The sequence below is a fragment of the Salvelinus alpinus genome, chromosome 3, assembly GCF_045679555.1.
Source record: "Salvelinus alpinus chromosome 3, SLU_Salpinus.1, whole genome shotgun sequence".
NCBI classification, from domain to species: domain Eukaryota; kingdom Metazoa; phylum Chordata; class Actinopteri; order Salmoniformes; family Salmonidae; genus Salvelinus; species Salvelinus alpinus.
This window is the reverse complement of record NC_092088.1, coordinates 50,851,225-50,865,958: the sequence shown is the minus strand read 5'-3', so window position 1 is coordinate 50,865,958 and position 14,734 is coordinate 50,851,225. Positions and strand designations below refer to the sequence as shown.

The 14,734-nt window shown below is 45.1% G+C and overlaps 1 protein-coding gene across 1 annotated transcript in view; it reads left to right on the top strand.

The window, feature by feature from the left end:
- The first annotated feature begins 316 nt into the window (after window positions 1–316).
- The window catches only part of LOC139570897 (VPS10 domain-containing receptor SorCS1-like), an 87,175-nt gene continuing 72,757 nt past the window's right edge, over window positions 317–14,734 (top strand). Inside the window, exon 1 of the mRNA XM_071393201.1 lies at window positions 317–1,200. Coding sequence (XP_071249302.1) covers window positions 433–1,200 — 768 coding nt within the window. The 5' untranslated portion in view covers window positions 317–432. The remainder of the gene's footprint in view (window positions 1,201–14,734) is intronic.

Here is a 14,734-nt window from a genome sequence, read left to right as displayed (position 1 = left end):
TGGAGTGCATCATTAACAATGGATGAGTATGTTTTAAGGGCTGTTCCTTATTAAAATATGACAAAAATAATTTCTCATTTTCTATGTTATCCAGAGACTAAATTCCCCTAAACAGTAAGTCACTTCAAATTGAAATATAATCATGGTAAATATGTTCCAATCATTATTTTTCTATCGTGGATGAGATCATGTGGAAGAAAGCACATGGGAAATATAGCCCCTCTCTTTTCTCTCCTATCATGACAAAATCTAACGGCCAGCTTCTCCTCAGCTCCTCCTCCTGCATCGTTTGCATCATTACTTGTTTGAGCACTTCTTCGCGCACCGTATCAACCTACGTTCCCGAAACGATTCAACAGATAATAATCAAACCCTAAAAAGTATTCTATTATCTACAAGACACAATTCAAAGCGGACTAACTTAAACCAAGGATGGAGGCAACCGTACCCGGCTGCTGCCCTTATTGTTACATTGCTATGTGGATGTGGCTCTTTACCCTAACTTCCACCCTGGACTTGATCAAAACGGAGATAAGGTGCATTCCATCATGTCAACTCGCCGGTATCAAGCCGGCTCCCCGGGAACTCTCTGAAGTGGTATTTGATCCACTTGGAAAAGTACCAGAGGGTGAAGTTGTTGGGTTTGCAGAGAAGTCACCACGTTGTCACCCCTTTAATGGCAAATGTAAAGATGTCAAAGTTTCGGAATATTTAGCGCGCGTCTCCGGTGATGGGGAGGTCATTTCAGTGCGTAAATCCGACCAGCCCTTTGCAAATAAATCATACAGCCGTGGATTTGAAAAACGTCAGCGCATGGAGAAACTTTCCAGTTCTGAGGAGCTTTATCAGCATCATAGTGGCTCGGGCATAGATATTCCATCTGCCACCCTCAATAAAGTATCCGTCAATAAAACTAGACATAATAAAATGTATTGTTTTGGAAGAGAAAATAGACTTACACGACATGAATTATCAAAAAACAAGGTTGGAGCAAGTTTTAGGAGCCGTGGAAGGAGACGAAAGCGTAGCTTCCAGACGGCTGAGAGCAGAGCAACTTGGTCCGGATTCCAATGGAACAGTGAAGATGCCTCAACCTCGGGGCAACATGATGAGTTGAAACTCATTAGTTCTACATTCGCACTCACCGGGGATTCAGCTCATAACCAAGCCATGGTGCATTGGTCCGGCCAAAATAGCAGTGTAAGTCAAACTTGGCAATGATGATTGCACCCTTGCATTAGCCTATAGCACATTGCATAATCGTTTTGAATGTATAACAATTAGCCTATATTTTCTGTATTTTAAAATGGTAATTTAGGTGGTGGACTTGGTCTTCTGAAGGGTCTATAACATGTCGTTAAGTTGTATTGTGTACGCATCTAGTTCAAATCCTGGAGCTTGGTTTAAATTGTGAGGCATTGGAAGACCATGGGTACTGATAATGCCCTTGCAGTGCAGACCAGTGCAGCAGGCCATTTAATGAGAGGATGCTGAAGAGCTGGATTGTGGAAATTGTAAACACACTCACAAAAACACAGGACTGCCATGTTCAATTAAAACCACATGCTTTCAATGGGTTTCAAGTCCACAGACTCAAATTGGCTAAAAACATGTTGATTTTGTGGCCAATATTTCTTTGTACCCTTACAAAAAGAGATTGCCGTTTTGAAACTGCAGTAAAAGTGCAGAAACTGCAGTTGATTGTGGTATTTTGGATGCAGTAATTGAAGAATAACTGCAATGTACAGTACTGCAGTTAAAATGCATTTATACTGCACTCTAACTTTTTATTTATTTATTTATTTTATTTCACCTTTATTTAACCAGGTAAGCTAGTTGAGAACAAGTTCTCATTTACAACTACGACCTGGCCAAGATAAAGCAAAGCAGTGCAACACAAACAACAACACAGAGTTACACATGGAATAAACAAGCGTGCAGTCAATAACACAATAGAAAAAAAGAAAGTCTATATACAGTGTGTGCAAATGGCGTGAGGAGGTAAGGCAATAAATAGGCCATAGTAGCGAAGTAATTACAATTTAGCAGATTAACACTGGAGTGATAGATGAGCAGATGATGATGTACAAGTAGTGATACTGGTGTGCAAAAGAGCAGAAAAGTAAATAAATCAATATGGGGATGAGGTAGGTAGATTGGGTGGGCTATTTACAGATGGACTATGTACAGCTGCAGCGATCGGTTAGCTGCTCAGATAGCTGATGTTTAAAGTTAGTGAGGGATATGTAAGTCTCCAGCTTCAGCGATTTTTGCAATTCGTTCCAGTCATTGGCAGCAGAGAACTGGAAGGAAAGGCGACCAAAGGAGGTGCTGGCTTTGGGGACGACCAGTGAGATATACCTGCTGGAGCGCGTGCTACGGGTGGGTGTTATTATCGTGACCATTGAGCTGAGGTAAGGCAGAGCTTTACCTAGCATAGACTTATAGATGACCTGGAGCCAGTGGGTCTGGCGACGAATATGTAGCGAGGGCCCTCCGACTAGAGCGTACAGGTCGCAGTGGTGGCTGGTATAAGGGGCTTTGGTAACAAAACGGATGGCACTGTGATAGACTGCATCCAGTTTGCTGAGTAGAGTATTGGAAGCTATTTTGTAGATGACATTGCCGAAGTTGAGGATCGGTAGGATAATCAGATTTATGAGGGCAAGTTTGGCAGCGCGAGTGAAGGAGGCTTTGTTGCGAAATAGGAAGCCGATTCTCGATTTGATTTTGGATTGGAGATGTTTGATATGAGTCTGGAAGGAGAGTTTACAGTCTAGCCAGACACCTAGGTATTTGTAGTTGTCCACATATTCTAGGTCAGAACCGTCCAGGGTAGTGATCCTGGTCGGGTGTACGGATGCGGGCAGCGAACGGTTGAAAAGCATGCATTTGGTTTTACCCGCAGCAAGAGCGACATCGTTGATATATACAGAGAAAAGAGTCCGCCCGAGAATTGAATCCTGTGGTACCCCATAGAGACTGCCAGAGGTCCGGACAACAGGCCCTCTGATTTGACACACTGAACTCTGTCTGCGAAGTAGTTGGTGAACCAGGCGAGGCAGTCATCTGAGAAACTAATGCTATTGAGTCTGCCAATAAGAATACGTTTATTGACAGAGTCGACAGCCTTGGCCAGGTCGATGAAGACGGCTGCACAGTATTGTCTTTTATCGATGGTGGTTATGATATCGTTTAGTACTTTGAGCGTGGCTGAGGTGCACCCATGACTAGCTCGGAAACCGGATTGCACAGCGGAGAAGGTACTGTGGAATTCGAAATGGTCAGTGATCTGTTTATTAACTTGGCTTTCGAAGACTTTAGAAAGGCAGGGCAGGATGGAGATAGGTCTATAACAGTTTGGGTCTAGAGTGTCAACCCCTTTGAAGAGGGGGATGACCGCGGCAGCTTGCCAATCTTTGGGGATCTGGCACGATACGAAAGAGAGGTTGAACAGACTGGTAATAGGGGATGCAACAATGGCGGCGGATAGTTTCAGAAAGAGAGGGTCCAGGTTGTCTAGCCCAGCTGATTTGTACGGGTCCAGGTTTTGCAGCTCTTTCAGAACATCTGCTATCTGGATTTGGGTGAAGGAGAAGCTGGTGAGGCTCGAGCAAGTAGCTGCGGAGGGTGCGGTGCTGTTGGCCGGGGTTGAGGTAGACAGGAGGAAAGCATGGCCAGCCGTAGAGAAATGCTTATTGAAATGTTCGATTATCATGGATTTATCGGTGGTGACCGTGTTACCTAGCCTCAGTGCAGTGGGCAGCTGGGAGGAGGTGCTCTTGTTCTCCATGGACTTTAGAGTGTCACTAAACTTTGTGTATTTAGAGCTACAGGATGCAAACTAGCCTTTGCTTTCCTGACTGACTGTGTGTATTGGTTCCTGACTTCCCTGAACAGTTGCATATCGCGGGGACTATTCGATGCTATTGCAGTCCGCCACAGGATGTTTTTGTGCTGGTCAAGGGCAGTCACGTCTGGAGTGAACCAAGAGCTATATCTGTTCTTAGTTCTACATTTTTTGAACTGGGCATGCTTATTTAAGATGGTGAGGAAATTACTTTTAAAGAATGACCAGGCATCCTCAACTGACTGGATGAGGTCAATATCCTTCCAGGATACCGGGGCCAGGTCGATTAGAAAGGCCTGCTCGCAGAAGTGTTTTAGGGAGCGTTTGACAGTGATGAGGGGTGGTCGTTTGACCCCGGACCCATAGCGGATGCAGGCAATAAGGCAGTGATCGCTGAGATCCTGATTGAAAACAGCAGAGGTGTATTTAGAGGGCAAGTTGGTCAGGATGATATCTATGAGGGTGCCCGCATTTACGGATTTAGGGTTGTACCTGGTGGTTTCCTTGATCATTTGTGTGAGATTGAGGGAATCTAGCTTAGATTGTAGGACTGCTGGGGTGTTAAGCATATCCCAGTTTAGGTCACCTAACAGAACGAACTCTGAAGATAGATGGGGGGTAATCAATTCACATATGGTGTCCAGGGCACAGCTGGGAGATGAGGGGGGTCTATAACAGGTGGCAACAGTGAGAGACTTATTTCTGGAGAGATTCATTTTTTAAATTAGAAGCTCAAACTGTTTGGTCATAGACCTGGAAAGTATGACAGAACTTTGCAAGCTATCTCTGCAGTAGATTGCAACTCCTCCCCCTTTGGCAGTTCTATCTTGACGGAAAATGTTGTAGTTGGGTATGGAAATCTCCGAATTTTTGGTGACCTTCCTATTTTAGGATTTAGACACGGCAAGGACATTAGGGTTGGCGGGTTGGCGGAGTGTGTTAAAGCAGTGAGTGAAACAAACGTAGCGAGGAGGCTTCTGATGTTAACATGCATGAAACCAAGGCTTTTTCGATTACAGAAGTCAACAAATGAGAGTGCCTGGGGACACGCAGGGCCTGGGTTAACCTCCACATCACCCGAGGAACAGAGGATGAGTAGGATGAGGGTACGGCTAAAGGCTAGCAAAGCTGGTGGTCCAGTGCGTTGGGGACAGCCCAGATTTTTGGGCATGGTAGAATAGATTCAGGGCATAATGTGCAGACAGGGGTATGGTGGGGTGCGGGTACAGTGGAGGTAAGCCCTGGCACTGAGTGATGATAAGAGAGGTTGCATCTCTGGACATGCTGGTTATACTGGGTGACTAAAGAGGTATCTGAGGCATGTAGAATGGGACTAGGGGCTCCGCAGTAAACTAAAACAATGATAACTATCTTAAACAACAGTATACAAGGCATATTGACATTTGAGAGAGACATAAAGCGAGGCATAAAGCAATCACAGGTGTTGATTGGGAGAGCTAGCTAAGACAACAACGGGTAAGACAACAACAGCTAATCAGTTAAGACAACAACAACAGGTAAAATGGCGATGAATGGGCAGAGAGGGTTGGTTAACTACACACAGGGACTGAGTTCGGGGCTAGGGCCAACAGATAAACAAAAGTAAACAAAGTGGAGTACCATGATAAATGAACAGTCCAGCAGGCATCAGCTATGTATTTAAGTGATCATATGGGTCCAGTGAACAGCAATAGCTGGAACAGGGAAGCCGCGGGGTAGTCGTTGCTACGCTAGCAAGCGGGAGACACGCCATTTAAAGTTAGCAGGCCGGGGCTAGTAGAAGCGTCTGCTCCGACATCGGATGGAATTACGTCTGCGGACCAGTCGTGGTGGTCTGGCGAGGCGTCGTGTCGACAAAGGGACCGGGCCAGATGGCGAAAGAGGTATTGTAGTTGTAGTCATTTTGTTTGATAGCCGGGAGATCAGCATGGCTCAGGGCTAGCTTCGGGGCTGGGTCACTCGGTGGCAGCTAGCTAGCTGTGATGATCAGGAGTAATGGTCCAGGGTTTACGGCATGAATCCGGCGTTGTAGTGGAGAAAAACAGTCCGAGGCTGGTAGGTATTATCCAGGCTAAAAAACGTCTGGTGCCTGTGCAGAGGGTAAAGGCCGCTAGCAGTGGCTAACAATGACTAAATAGCTAGTAGCTAATTAGCTGGTTAGCTTCTGATGGCTAGCTCCTGATAGAGGTTTTGGCTATAAGGTCTAAAGTGGTTTAAAGGTCTAAAGAGTGAGGCGGGTTACCGGAAGGTATATTTCATTTAAAAATCGTAAAGAGATTGAAAAATAAATTGAAATATATACAAAAAAAGACGAAAAATATAAAAAGTAAACGAGAGGATGACAAACCACATCTGCACTGCTACGCCGTCTTGTGGGGGGGGAAACAACCTGCAGTTACACCGCAAAGTTACTGCAGTAATAAAACTGTGTTCTTTTGGACATAGTATTTGCAGCATACTCCAGTTATACTGCACTCTAACTGCAGTTATAATGCAATCTTCTTTCGTAAGGGTGGATTTTGAGGTGAGCTTGGGGTTATTGTCTTGCTGGAAGAGCCACTTGTGACTAAGTTTTAGCCTCCTGGCAGAGACAACCAGTATTTTGGTTAAAATATCCTGGTACTTGGTCAAGTTCATGATGCCTTTAACCTTAACAAGTGCACCAGGACCAGTGGAAGGAAAATTGCCCCGTAGCGTCAAAGATCCACCACCATATTTTACAGTAAGTATGGGGTTATTTTCCCGTACCCTCAGAGCAACCTCAATTCGTCGGGGCATGGACACTACAAGGTGTTAAAGCCTTCTACAGGGAGGCTGGCCCATGTTGACTGCATTTCTTCCCACAGCTGTGTCAAGTTGATTGGATGTCCTTTGGGTTGTGGACCATTCTTGATACACACAGGAAACTGTTGAGCATGAAAAACACAGCAGTGTTGCAGTTCTTGACACAAACCGGTGCGCTTAGCACCTACTATCATACCCTGTTCAAAGGCACGGAAATATTTTGTCTTGCACGTTCCCTCTCTGATTGGCACACAATCCACATTCCATGTCTCAATTGTCTCAAGGCTTAAAAATCCTTCTTTAACCTGTCTCTTCCCCTTCATCTACACCGATTGAAGTGGATGTTAGAAGTGACATCAATAAGGGATCATTGCTTTCCCCTGGATTCACCTGGTCTGTCTATGTCATGGAAAAAGCAGATGTTCTTAATGTTTTGTATATTCAGTGAATAGCGTAATTCAATACACATCTCATTTATATAATTTATGTTTAGCATAATTCTTACATACTTTATTGTTCTCATATGTGTATCCTTTTCAGTTGCATTCAGCATTGGATTTAGTATTTATTATTCATTAGGATCCCCAATTAGATCCTGCCGAGGCAGCGGCTACTCTTCCTGGGGTCCAAACTGAAAACAACATAACAAATAAAATACATAAAATCTAGTGCTATACATACATAGCACTAGATCCCATCCAGAGCGACCCACAGCTAGTGCATTCATCTTAAGATCGCCAGGTGAGACAACCACATATCACAGTCGTATCCCAACCACGTGTCACATACAGTGCATTCGGAAAGTATTCATACTCCTTGGCTTTTTCCACATTTTGATACCTTACAGCCTTATTCTAAAATGGATCAAATAGTTTTTTTACAAAATTAATTTACAAAATTCTTTGCTCTTCTGCTCGCCTGAAGGAGAAACGTGTCACGCAATTTACAAACTTTTCAAGCACACAAAGAATATGAGATTTGGCTTCGACTTAGGTGTTTGTTAGTGGGGAGAGAGTACTTGTCCCCCTAGATGTTGCGATTTTTGGGACTTGGTATCCGTTTTTGTGTTTCCTAAAAGCTAACTACTTTCTGCTCTGCTTGTGAAGCTAATGTTGCCTTGCTTGAGTAAGATAGCCAGTTGTAAGAGTAAGTTCAAAAAGGCTAACCAACCGAGTTTGAACATCTGAATGTGCCCTAGGGCATGTGATTTCACAATGAAAATTAAAGATACTGTTGTGTTTGCCTGGGGTAGAAACACACCCAGGAGGTTTTGGCTCGGACCAGTTCGTGTGACCATTGTCTCCGGCTGGGCTCAACTTCCATTGCGTGGACTTTGTGAGAAAGATTTGAGCTGCTGGCGAGGGGTTTTCCGGTGAAGTGACCTCAGGAAGGGTTGTCTGAGGCCGAAAGAAAGCAACAGTGGTGGTCGGAGATGATAGGGGTGTAATCCCAGCCGAGTGAGGCCCAACCTAGTTTCTCTGGCAGTGTTCAAAGTCTGAATTCAGGGGATGCTATACTATCCCTGGTTGGCTCTGGAGGGTTCCTCCAGCTTTGGTGGAAGGAATTGGCCTCCTGTCCCTGCAGTGGTGAAGCGTCACTTAACCCTGTTTAAAGATTATGCAGATGAGCTAAAGGCATCCTGGGATTCCCCTCATTCAGCCAGGCTGGTTCTACCATGTTATGGTGAGTTCATGAATGTAGAGGGTATGGAGGAGATGGGGCTCATTTGCATAAAACGGGCGAGTTACTTAGCTCCAGAGGCTAACAACGGGGCTAATCCTAGCATGGTGCTTCCGAATAAACAGTGCTGGTTCTCAGCGGATCAGCTTGACAAAGTGTACCAGGCTAAGGGAGTGGTTCCTAAGAGGGACAGGTGTATTTATTTAGATGAGCCAGTTTCACCAACAAGGTTGTTTGGCTTGGCTATGGAGTCCTTACAGGCCTGTTTCGAAAAAAACAAACAGGATGCAGCTCTACGGAATCTTTACCTACGAAAGCTCTATGGGTTCTTTACCTTCGTGAGGGCAGCTCAGCAGTTCTAGAGGTGTGAAGGAAATGGTCCAGACCAGAGATGGGTTGCCCTGGGCCAGGGGGCGGCTTCAAGGTCAGTTTTGACCATCTTGGTGCTTCTGGGCAGTGGCGGACATCTTGGCACAGACGCCATGCTGGGTCGTAGCAGAGAGGGGTGGAAGCTGATTCTTCTGCAGCAAGGGGGAAGGAGCAGACCTTGCGACCCTAGCAGAAGGCCCTGCTCCCTATTCATTTACTGTGGCAACAATGATCCTACATGGCTTGGTCATTTGGGGTAAGTTACTGTTGCCGAAGTCCCCAAACCCGGTGTGGGCGGGGTATCAGAATGGCGGTACCAAGGTTCCTCTGTGTTCAGGGGTATTGAAAGTGTGGTATTGTCCAGGTGTGGGCATAATAAACATAATTCCTTCCTCACATTCAGACACAAAGTTGTCAAGAGTGAATGAAAACAAGCATGCCCCGTTTTCTTTTTAGCACAGTCCTCAAGGTGGTGCACTGTCCCTTCCGGAGATAATGTATGGTCATTCACCATGGGTGATGAGGACAGTGACAAGGGGCTACAGTCTGCAGTTTGCTGTGCATCCTCCTCCTTGTCAAATCAAATCAAATATCAGTAATATCTAACAAGTAATCTAACAATTCCCCAACAACTACCTAATACACACAAATCTAAAGGTGTGCATGAGAATATGTACATGTAAGTATATGGATGAGCGATGGCCGAGCGGCATAGGCAAGGTGCAATAGATGGTTTAAAATACAGTATATACATTTGACTTGAGTAATGTAAGATATGTAAACATTATTAAAGTGGCATTATTTAGAGTGCATTGTATAAAGTGATTAGTGATCCATTTATTAAAGTGGCCAGTGATTGGGTCTAAATGTAGGCAGCAGCCTCTCTGAGTTAGTGATTGCTGTTTAGTATTGAGAAACATGAGATAGAAGCTGTTTTTCAGTCCATAGAAGCTGTTTTTCTAGAAGCTGTCTCTCGGTCCCAGCTTTGATGCACCTGCACTGACCTCGCCTTCTGGATGGTAACGGTGTGAACAGACAGTGGCTCGGGTGGTTGATGTCCTTGATGATCTTTTTGGCCTTCCTGTGACATCCGATGCTGTAGGTGTCATGGAGGGCAGGTAGTTTGTCCCCGATGATGCATTGTGCAGACCGCACCACCCTCTGGAGAGCCTTCCGGTTGAGGGCAGTGCAGTTGCTGTACCAGGCGGTGATACAGCCCGACAGGATGCTCTCGATTGTGCATCTGTAAAAGTTTGTCAGGGTTTTGGGTGACAAGCCAAATTTCTTCAGCCTCCTGAGGTTGAAGAGGCACTATTGCACCTTCTTCACCACACTGTCTGTGTGAGTGGACCATTTCAGTTTGTCTGTGATGTGTACACCGAGGAACTTAAAACTTTCCACCTTCTCCACTACTGTCCCTTCGATGTGGATAGGGGGGTTCTCCCTCTGCATTTTCCTGAAGTCCACGATCATCTCCTTTGTTTTGTTGACGTTGAGTGAAGGATTGTTTTCCTGATACCTCCGAGTGCCGTCACCTCCTCCCTGTAGGCTGTCTCGTCGCTGTTGGTAATCAAGCCCACTACTGTTGTGTCGTCTGCAAACTTGATAACTGAGTTGGAGGCATGCATGGCCACACAGTCGTGGGTGAATAGGGAGTACGGGGGGGGCTGAGCACGCAACCTTGTGGGGCCCCAGTGTTGAGGGTCAGCGAAGTGGAGATGTTTCCCACCTTCAACACCTGGGGGTGGCCCTTCAGAAAGATCAGGACCCAATTGCACAGGGCGGGGTTGAGACCCAGGGCCTCCAGCTTGATGATGAGCTTGGAGGGTACTATGGTGTTGAATGCTGAGCTATAGTCAATGAACAGCATTCCTACACAGGTATTCCTTTTGTCCAGATAGGATAGGGCAGTGTGCAGTGTGATGGCTATTGCGTTGTCTGTGGACCTGTTTGGGCGGTATGCAAACTGAAGTGGGTCTAGGATGGCCAGTAAGGTGGAGGTGATATGATCCTTGACTAGTCTGTAAAAGCACTTCATAATGACAGAAGTGAGTGCCTTTTTGAGTACAGGAACAATGGTAGCCATCTTGAAGCATGTGGGGACAGCAGACTGGGATAGGGAGCGATTGAATATGCCCGTAAACACACCAGCCACCTGGTCTGCGCATGCTTTGAGGACGCGGCTTAGGATGCTGTCTGGGCCAGCAGCCTTGCGAGGGTTAACACGTTTAAATGTTTTACTCACGTCAGGCACGGAGAATGAGGGGGTGGGGGGGCACAGTCCTTGTTAGAGGGCCGCGACGGTGGCACTGTATTATCCTCAAAGTGGGCAAAGAAGGTGTTTAGTTTGTCTGGAACCAAGAGATCGGTGTCCGTGACATGGCTGGATTTCTTTTTGAGGGTCCGTGATTTCCTATAGACCCTGCCACATACGTCTTGTGTCTGAGCCGTTTAATTGTGACTCCACCTTGTCCCTGTACTGGCATTTTGCTTGTATGATTGCCTTGCGGATGGAATAGCTACTCTGTTTATATTCAGACATATTCCCAGACCTCTTTCCATGGTTAAACGCGGTGGATCGCGCTTTCAGTTTTGCGCGAATGCCACCATTCATCCACGGTTTCTGGTTAGGGTAGGTTTTAATAGTCACAGTGTGTACAACATCTCCAATGCACCTCTTTATAAACGCACTCACGAGTATATTTCAGTCAGCGTGATCAAAACAATCTTGAAGCGTGATCAAAACAATCTTGAAGCGTGGCTTCCGCTTGGTCGGACCAGCGTTGAATGTTTCTCGTCACTAGTACATCCTGTTTGAGTTTTTGCCTATAAGACGGAAGGAGCAGGATGGTGTCATGGCCGGATTTGCGATGGGAGGGCGGGGGAGGGCTTTGTATGCATCACGGAAGTTAGAGTAGCAGTGGCCGAGTGTGTTGCGCGTGAGTGTAGCGCAATCAATATGCTGTAGGAATTTAAGTAGACTTGTTCTCAAATTTGCTTTACTAAAATCCCCAGCTTCAATAAATTCAGCCTCAGGATGTATGGTTTCCAGTTTGCATATAGCCGAGTGAAGTTCCTTGATGGCCGTCTTGGTGTCTGCTTGAGGGGGAATGTACACAGCTGTGACTATAACTGACGAGAATTCTCTAGAGAGGTAAAATGGCTGACACTTGATTGTAAGGAATTCTAGATCGGGTGAGCAGAAGGACTTGAGTTCCTGTATGTTGTTATGATTACACCATGAGTCGTTAATCATAACGCATACACCCCGCCCTTCCTTTTCCCAGAGAGGTGTTTATCTCTGTCGGCGTGATGCATGGAGAATCGCGGTGGCTGAACCGTTTCCGACAACATATCCCGAGAGAGCCAGAAAATGTTACAATCTCTGATGTCTCTCTGGAAGTCAACCCTTGCTCAAATTTCATCTGGCCAGGTGGCAGCTTTGTCTGCCCCTTCTATGGCGTCGTTGTTTTGGATTGCCTACTGGAATTAGCTCCATTGTCCTGGGTGGTGGTCCGAACAGAGGATCCGCTTCGGGAAAGTCATATTCCTGATCATAATGTTGGTAAGTTGACGTTGCTCTTATATCCAATAGTTCTTCCCGGCTGTATGTAATAAGACTTAAGATTTCCTGGGGTAACGATGTAGGAAATAATACATAAAACAACAAAAAACTGCATAGTTTCCTAAGAACTCGAAGCTAGTCGACCATCTCTGTTGGCGCCATACTGCTTGTCGTGGTGTCATTATGTCAATGGTCCCCGAGGTCCTAATGCCTGTCTGCTTCAAAAGCTGGCTATTTGGGTGGTCCCGCTTAACCCGGAAGCCAGCCACACCAATGTGTCAGAGGTAACACTAACGACCAAGGCCCAACTCCCCCGATTGCTCAGTTTGGTCGGGCGGCCATCTCTAGGAAGAGTCTTGGTGGTTCCAAACTTCTTCCATTTAAGAATGATGGAGCCCACTGTGTTCTTTGGGACCTTCTATGCTGCATAAATGTTTTGGTACCCTTCCCCAGATCTGTGCCTAGACAATTCCTTCGACCTCAAGGCTTGGTTTTTGCTCTGACATGGGCTGTCAACTGTGGGACCTTATATAGACAGGTGTGTACCTTTCCAAATCATGTCCAGTCAATTGAATTTACCACAGGTGGACTTGTATCAAGTTGTAGAAACATCTCAAGGATGATCAATGGAAACAGGATGAGATGTTTGTTTATTTAATCAATTTTAGAACAATGCTGTGAGTTAACAAAATGTGGAAAAAGTCAAGGGGTCTGAATACTTTCCAAAGTATTTTCATAACTGTACATTATATTGACAGTAGCAAGAGCAACATCAGCACAATGCCTTCTCATGTTCGTTACATCAGTCTTTGATTTTGCCTTTGCATTACATAAATCAGCCCCTCATACTTAACATTAGCTATAATAAATTATAACCATTATTACTCTTTTATGGTTAGCTCCGTCAACTTCCATCAGCACTCATTCTTGCCTTAACTCTTGCAGCATCAATCTACCATTCACATCTTTACAGTAGCAGCACCAGAGTTGGTCATTTACCTTTACAACCGTGTGTCACCCCCTGACCATAGAGAGCTTTTTGTTCTCTATGTTGGTTAGGTCGGGGTGTGACTAGGGTGGGTCATCTAGGTTATTATATTTCTATGTTGGCCTGGTATGGTTCCCAATCAGAGGCAGCTGTTTATCGTTGTCTCTGATTGGGGATCATATTTAGGCAGCCATTTCCCCTTTGTGCTTTGTGGGATGTTGACTATGTTTAGTTGCCTGTGAGCACTATTGTAGCTTCACGTTTCGTTTTGCGATTTATTGTTTTCTTTGAGTTTCACTTCCTAATATAGAGGATGGAACCATACCACGCTGCATCTTGGTCCACTCATTATAATGATCGTGATACCGTGACATCTTCAATGTGTTACTGTGACCAGGGCTGTTGCGGTTACCGTATTACCGCCACACCAGCAGTCATGAGTCATGACCGCAGTAAAATTCAAGTGACCATTGAGTCACGGTAATCTCCTCATTTGCATTCTGGATATGCATTGGTCGTACCCAACTCGCTAATGATCATCAGGTCACTAGTGGCCTGGTACTCATGGCTCTATTGTCCCTATAACCACTCCGACATCATTGCAAATTCAATCAGACATTACATCAAACACTTAACATCAAAAAAGGATGTGCTTTTAAAACTCACCTCGCTGTGGTTGAGTTTCAACCTCAACAGGTTGAAACTGAGTGAAAAACATGGTCATTGTGGATGTTGTTTCAAAGACTAACACAATGAAATGGACTGCACTTTCTAAGGTGATGATTAATTAAAACCCCCATATGCATATTAGAGCTTATGCATAGGCTTATATATGAGCCTAAGCCCCCCCAGAAAATAACTGAATTAAAATAATGTTTGTGCCATTGTACAATGCATAGCCTACTGCATATTATGCACAGCAGGAAACATAAGGAAAAAATGATTTAAGATGTCTTTAAGTAATCGCCTTTGAGTGTGGACTGTGTTGTTAAGCATACTGGATGGACTGTTTACCTACCTTATGCAACTGCTCCAAACTTTCTATCCATGAGTCTGGGAGAGAACGTAAAGGCCTAGGCGATGCTGTTGGTTCATTGATTGTTTATTGATTGTGCAGGGAGGTTTACAGTGAATTTGTATTTGATTTTTAATAACCTAGTAATAGGGAATTCTTTCTATTTTCATAATTATTAGGCAGACATATTTCCTTTAGCTACAAATTATCTCACCACCATGCGTTTCCATTTCCTCCCCTCTCTCCTTCGTTCCTTTCTTGAGTGTGCAGAGTTTAGTGAAATATGTTTCGTTGCTCTCGATGTTCCCGAAAAGATTTCACTTGGTTTCCCAAATTGGATGGAGAGCCCATGGCATACAGAGTTTGGGCCGAATATCATCTGTCACGCAGCTAGAGGCTGCATGCTCCTCAAACAGTGGTTGATGTGTGGAGTGAAATAACCGGAGTAGCCTCCCTGCATGAGTGAAAAACGAAACAGCAGGA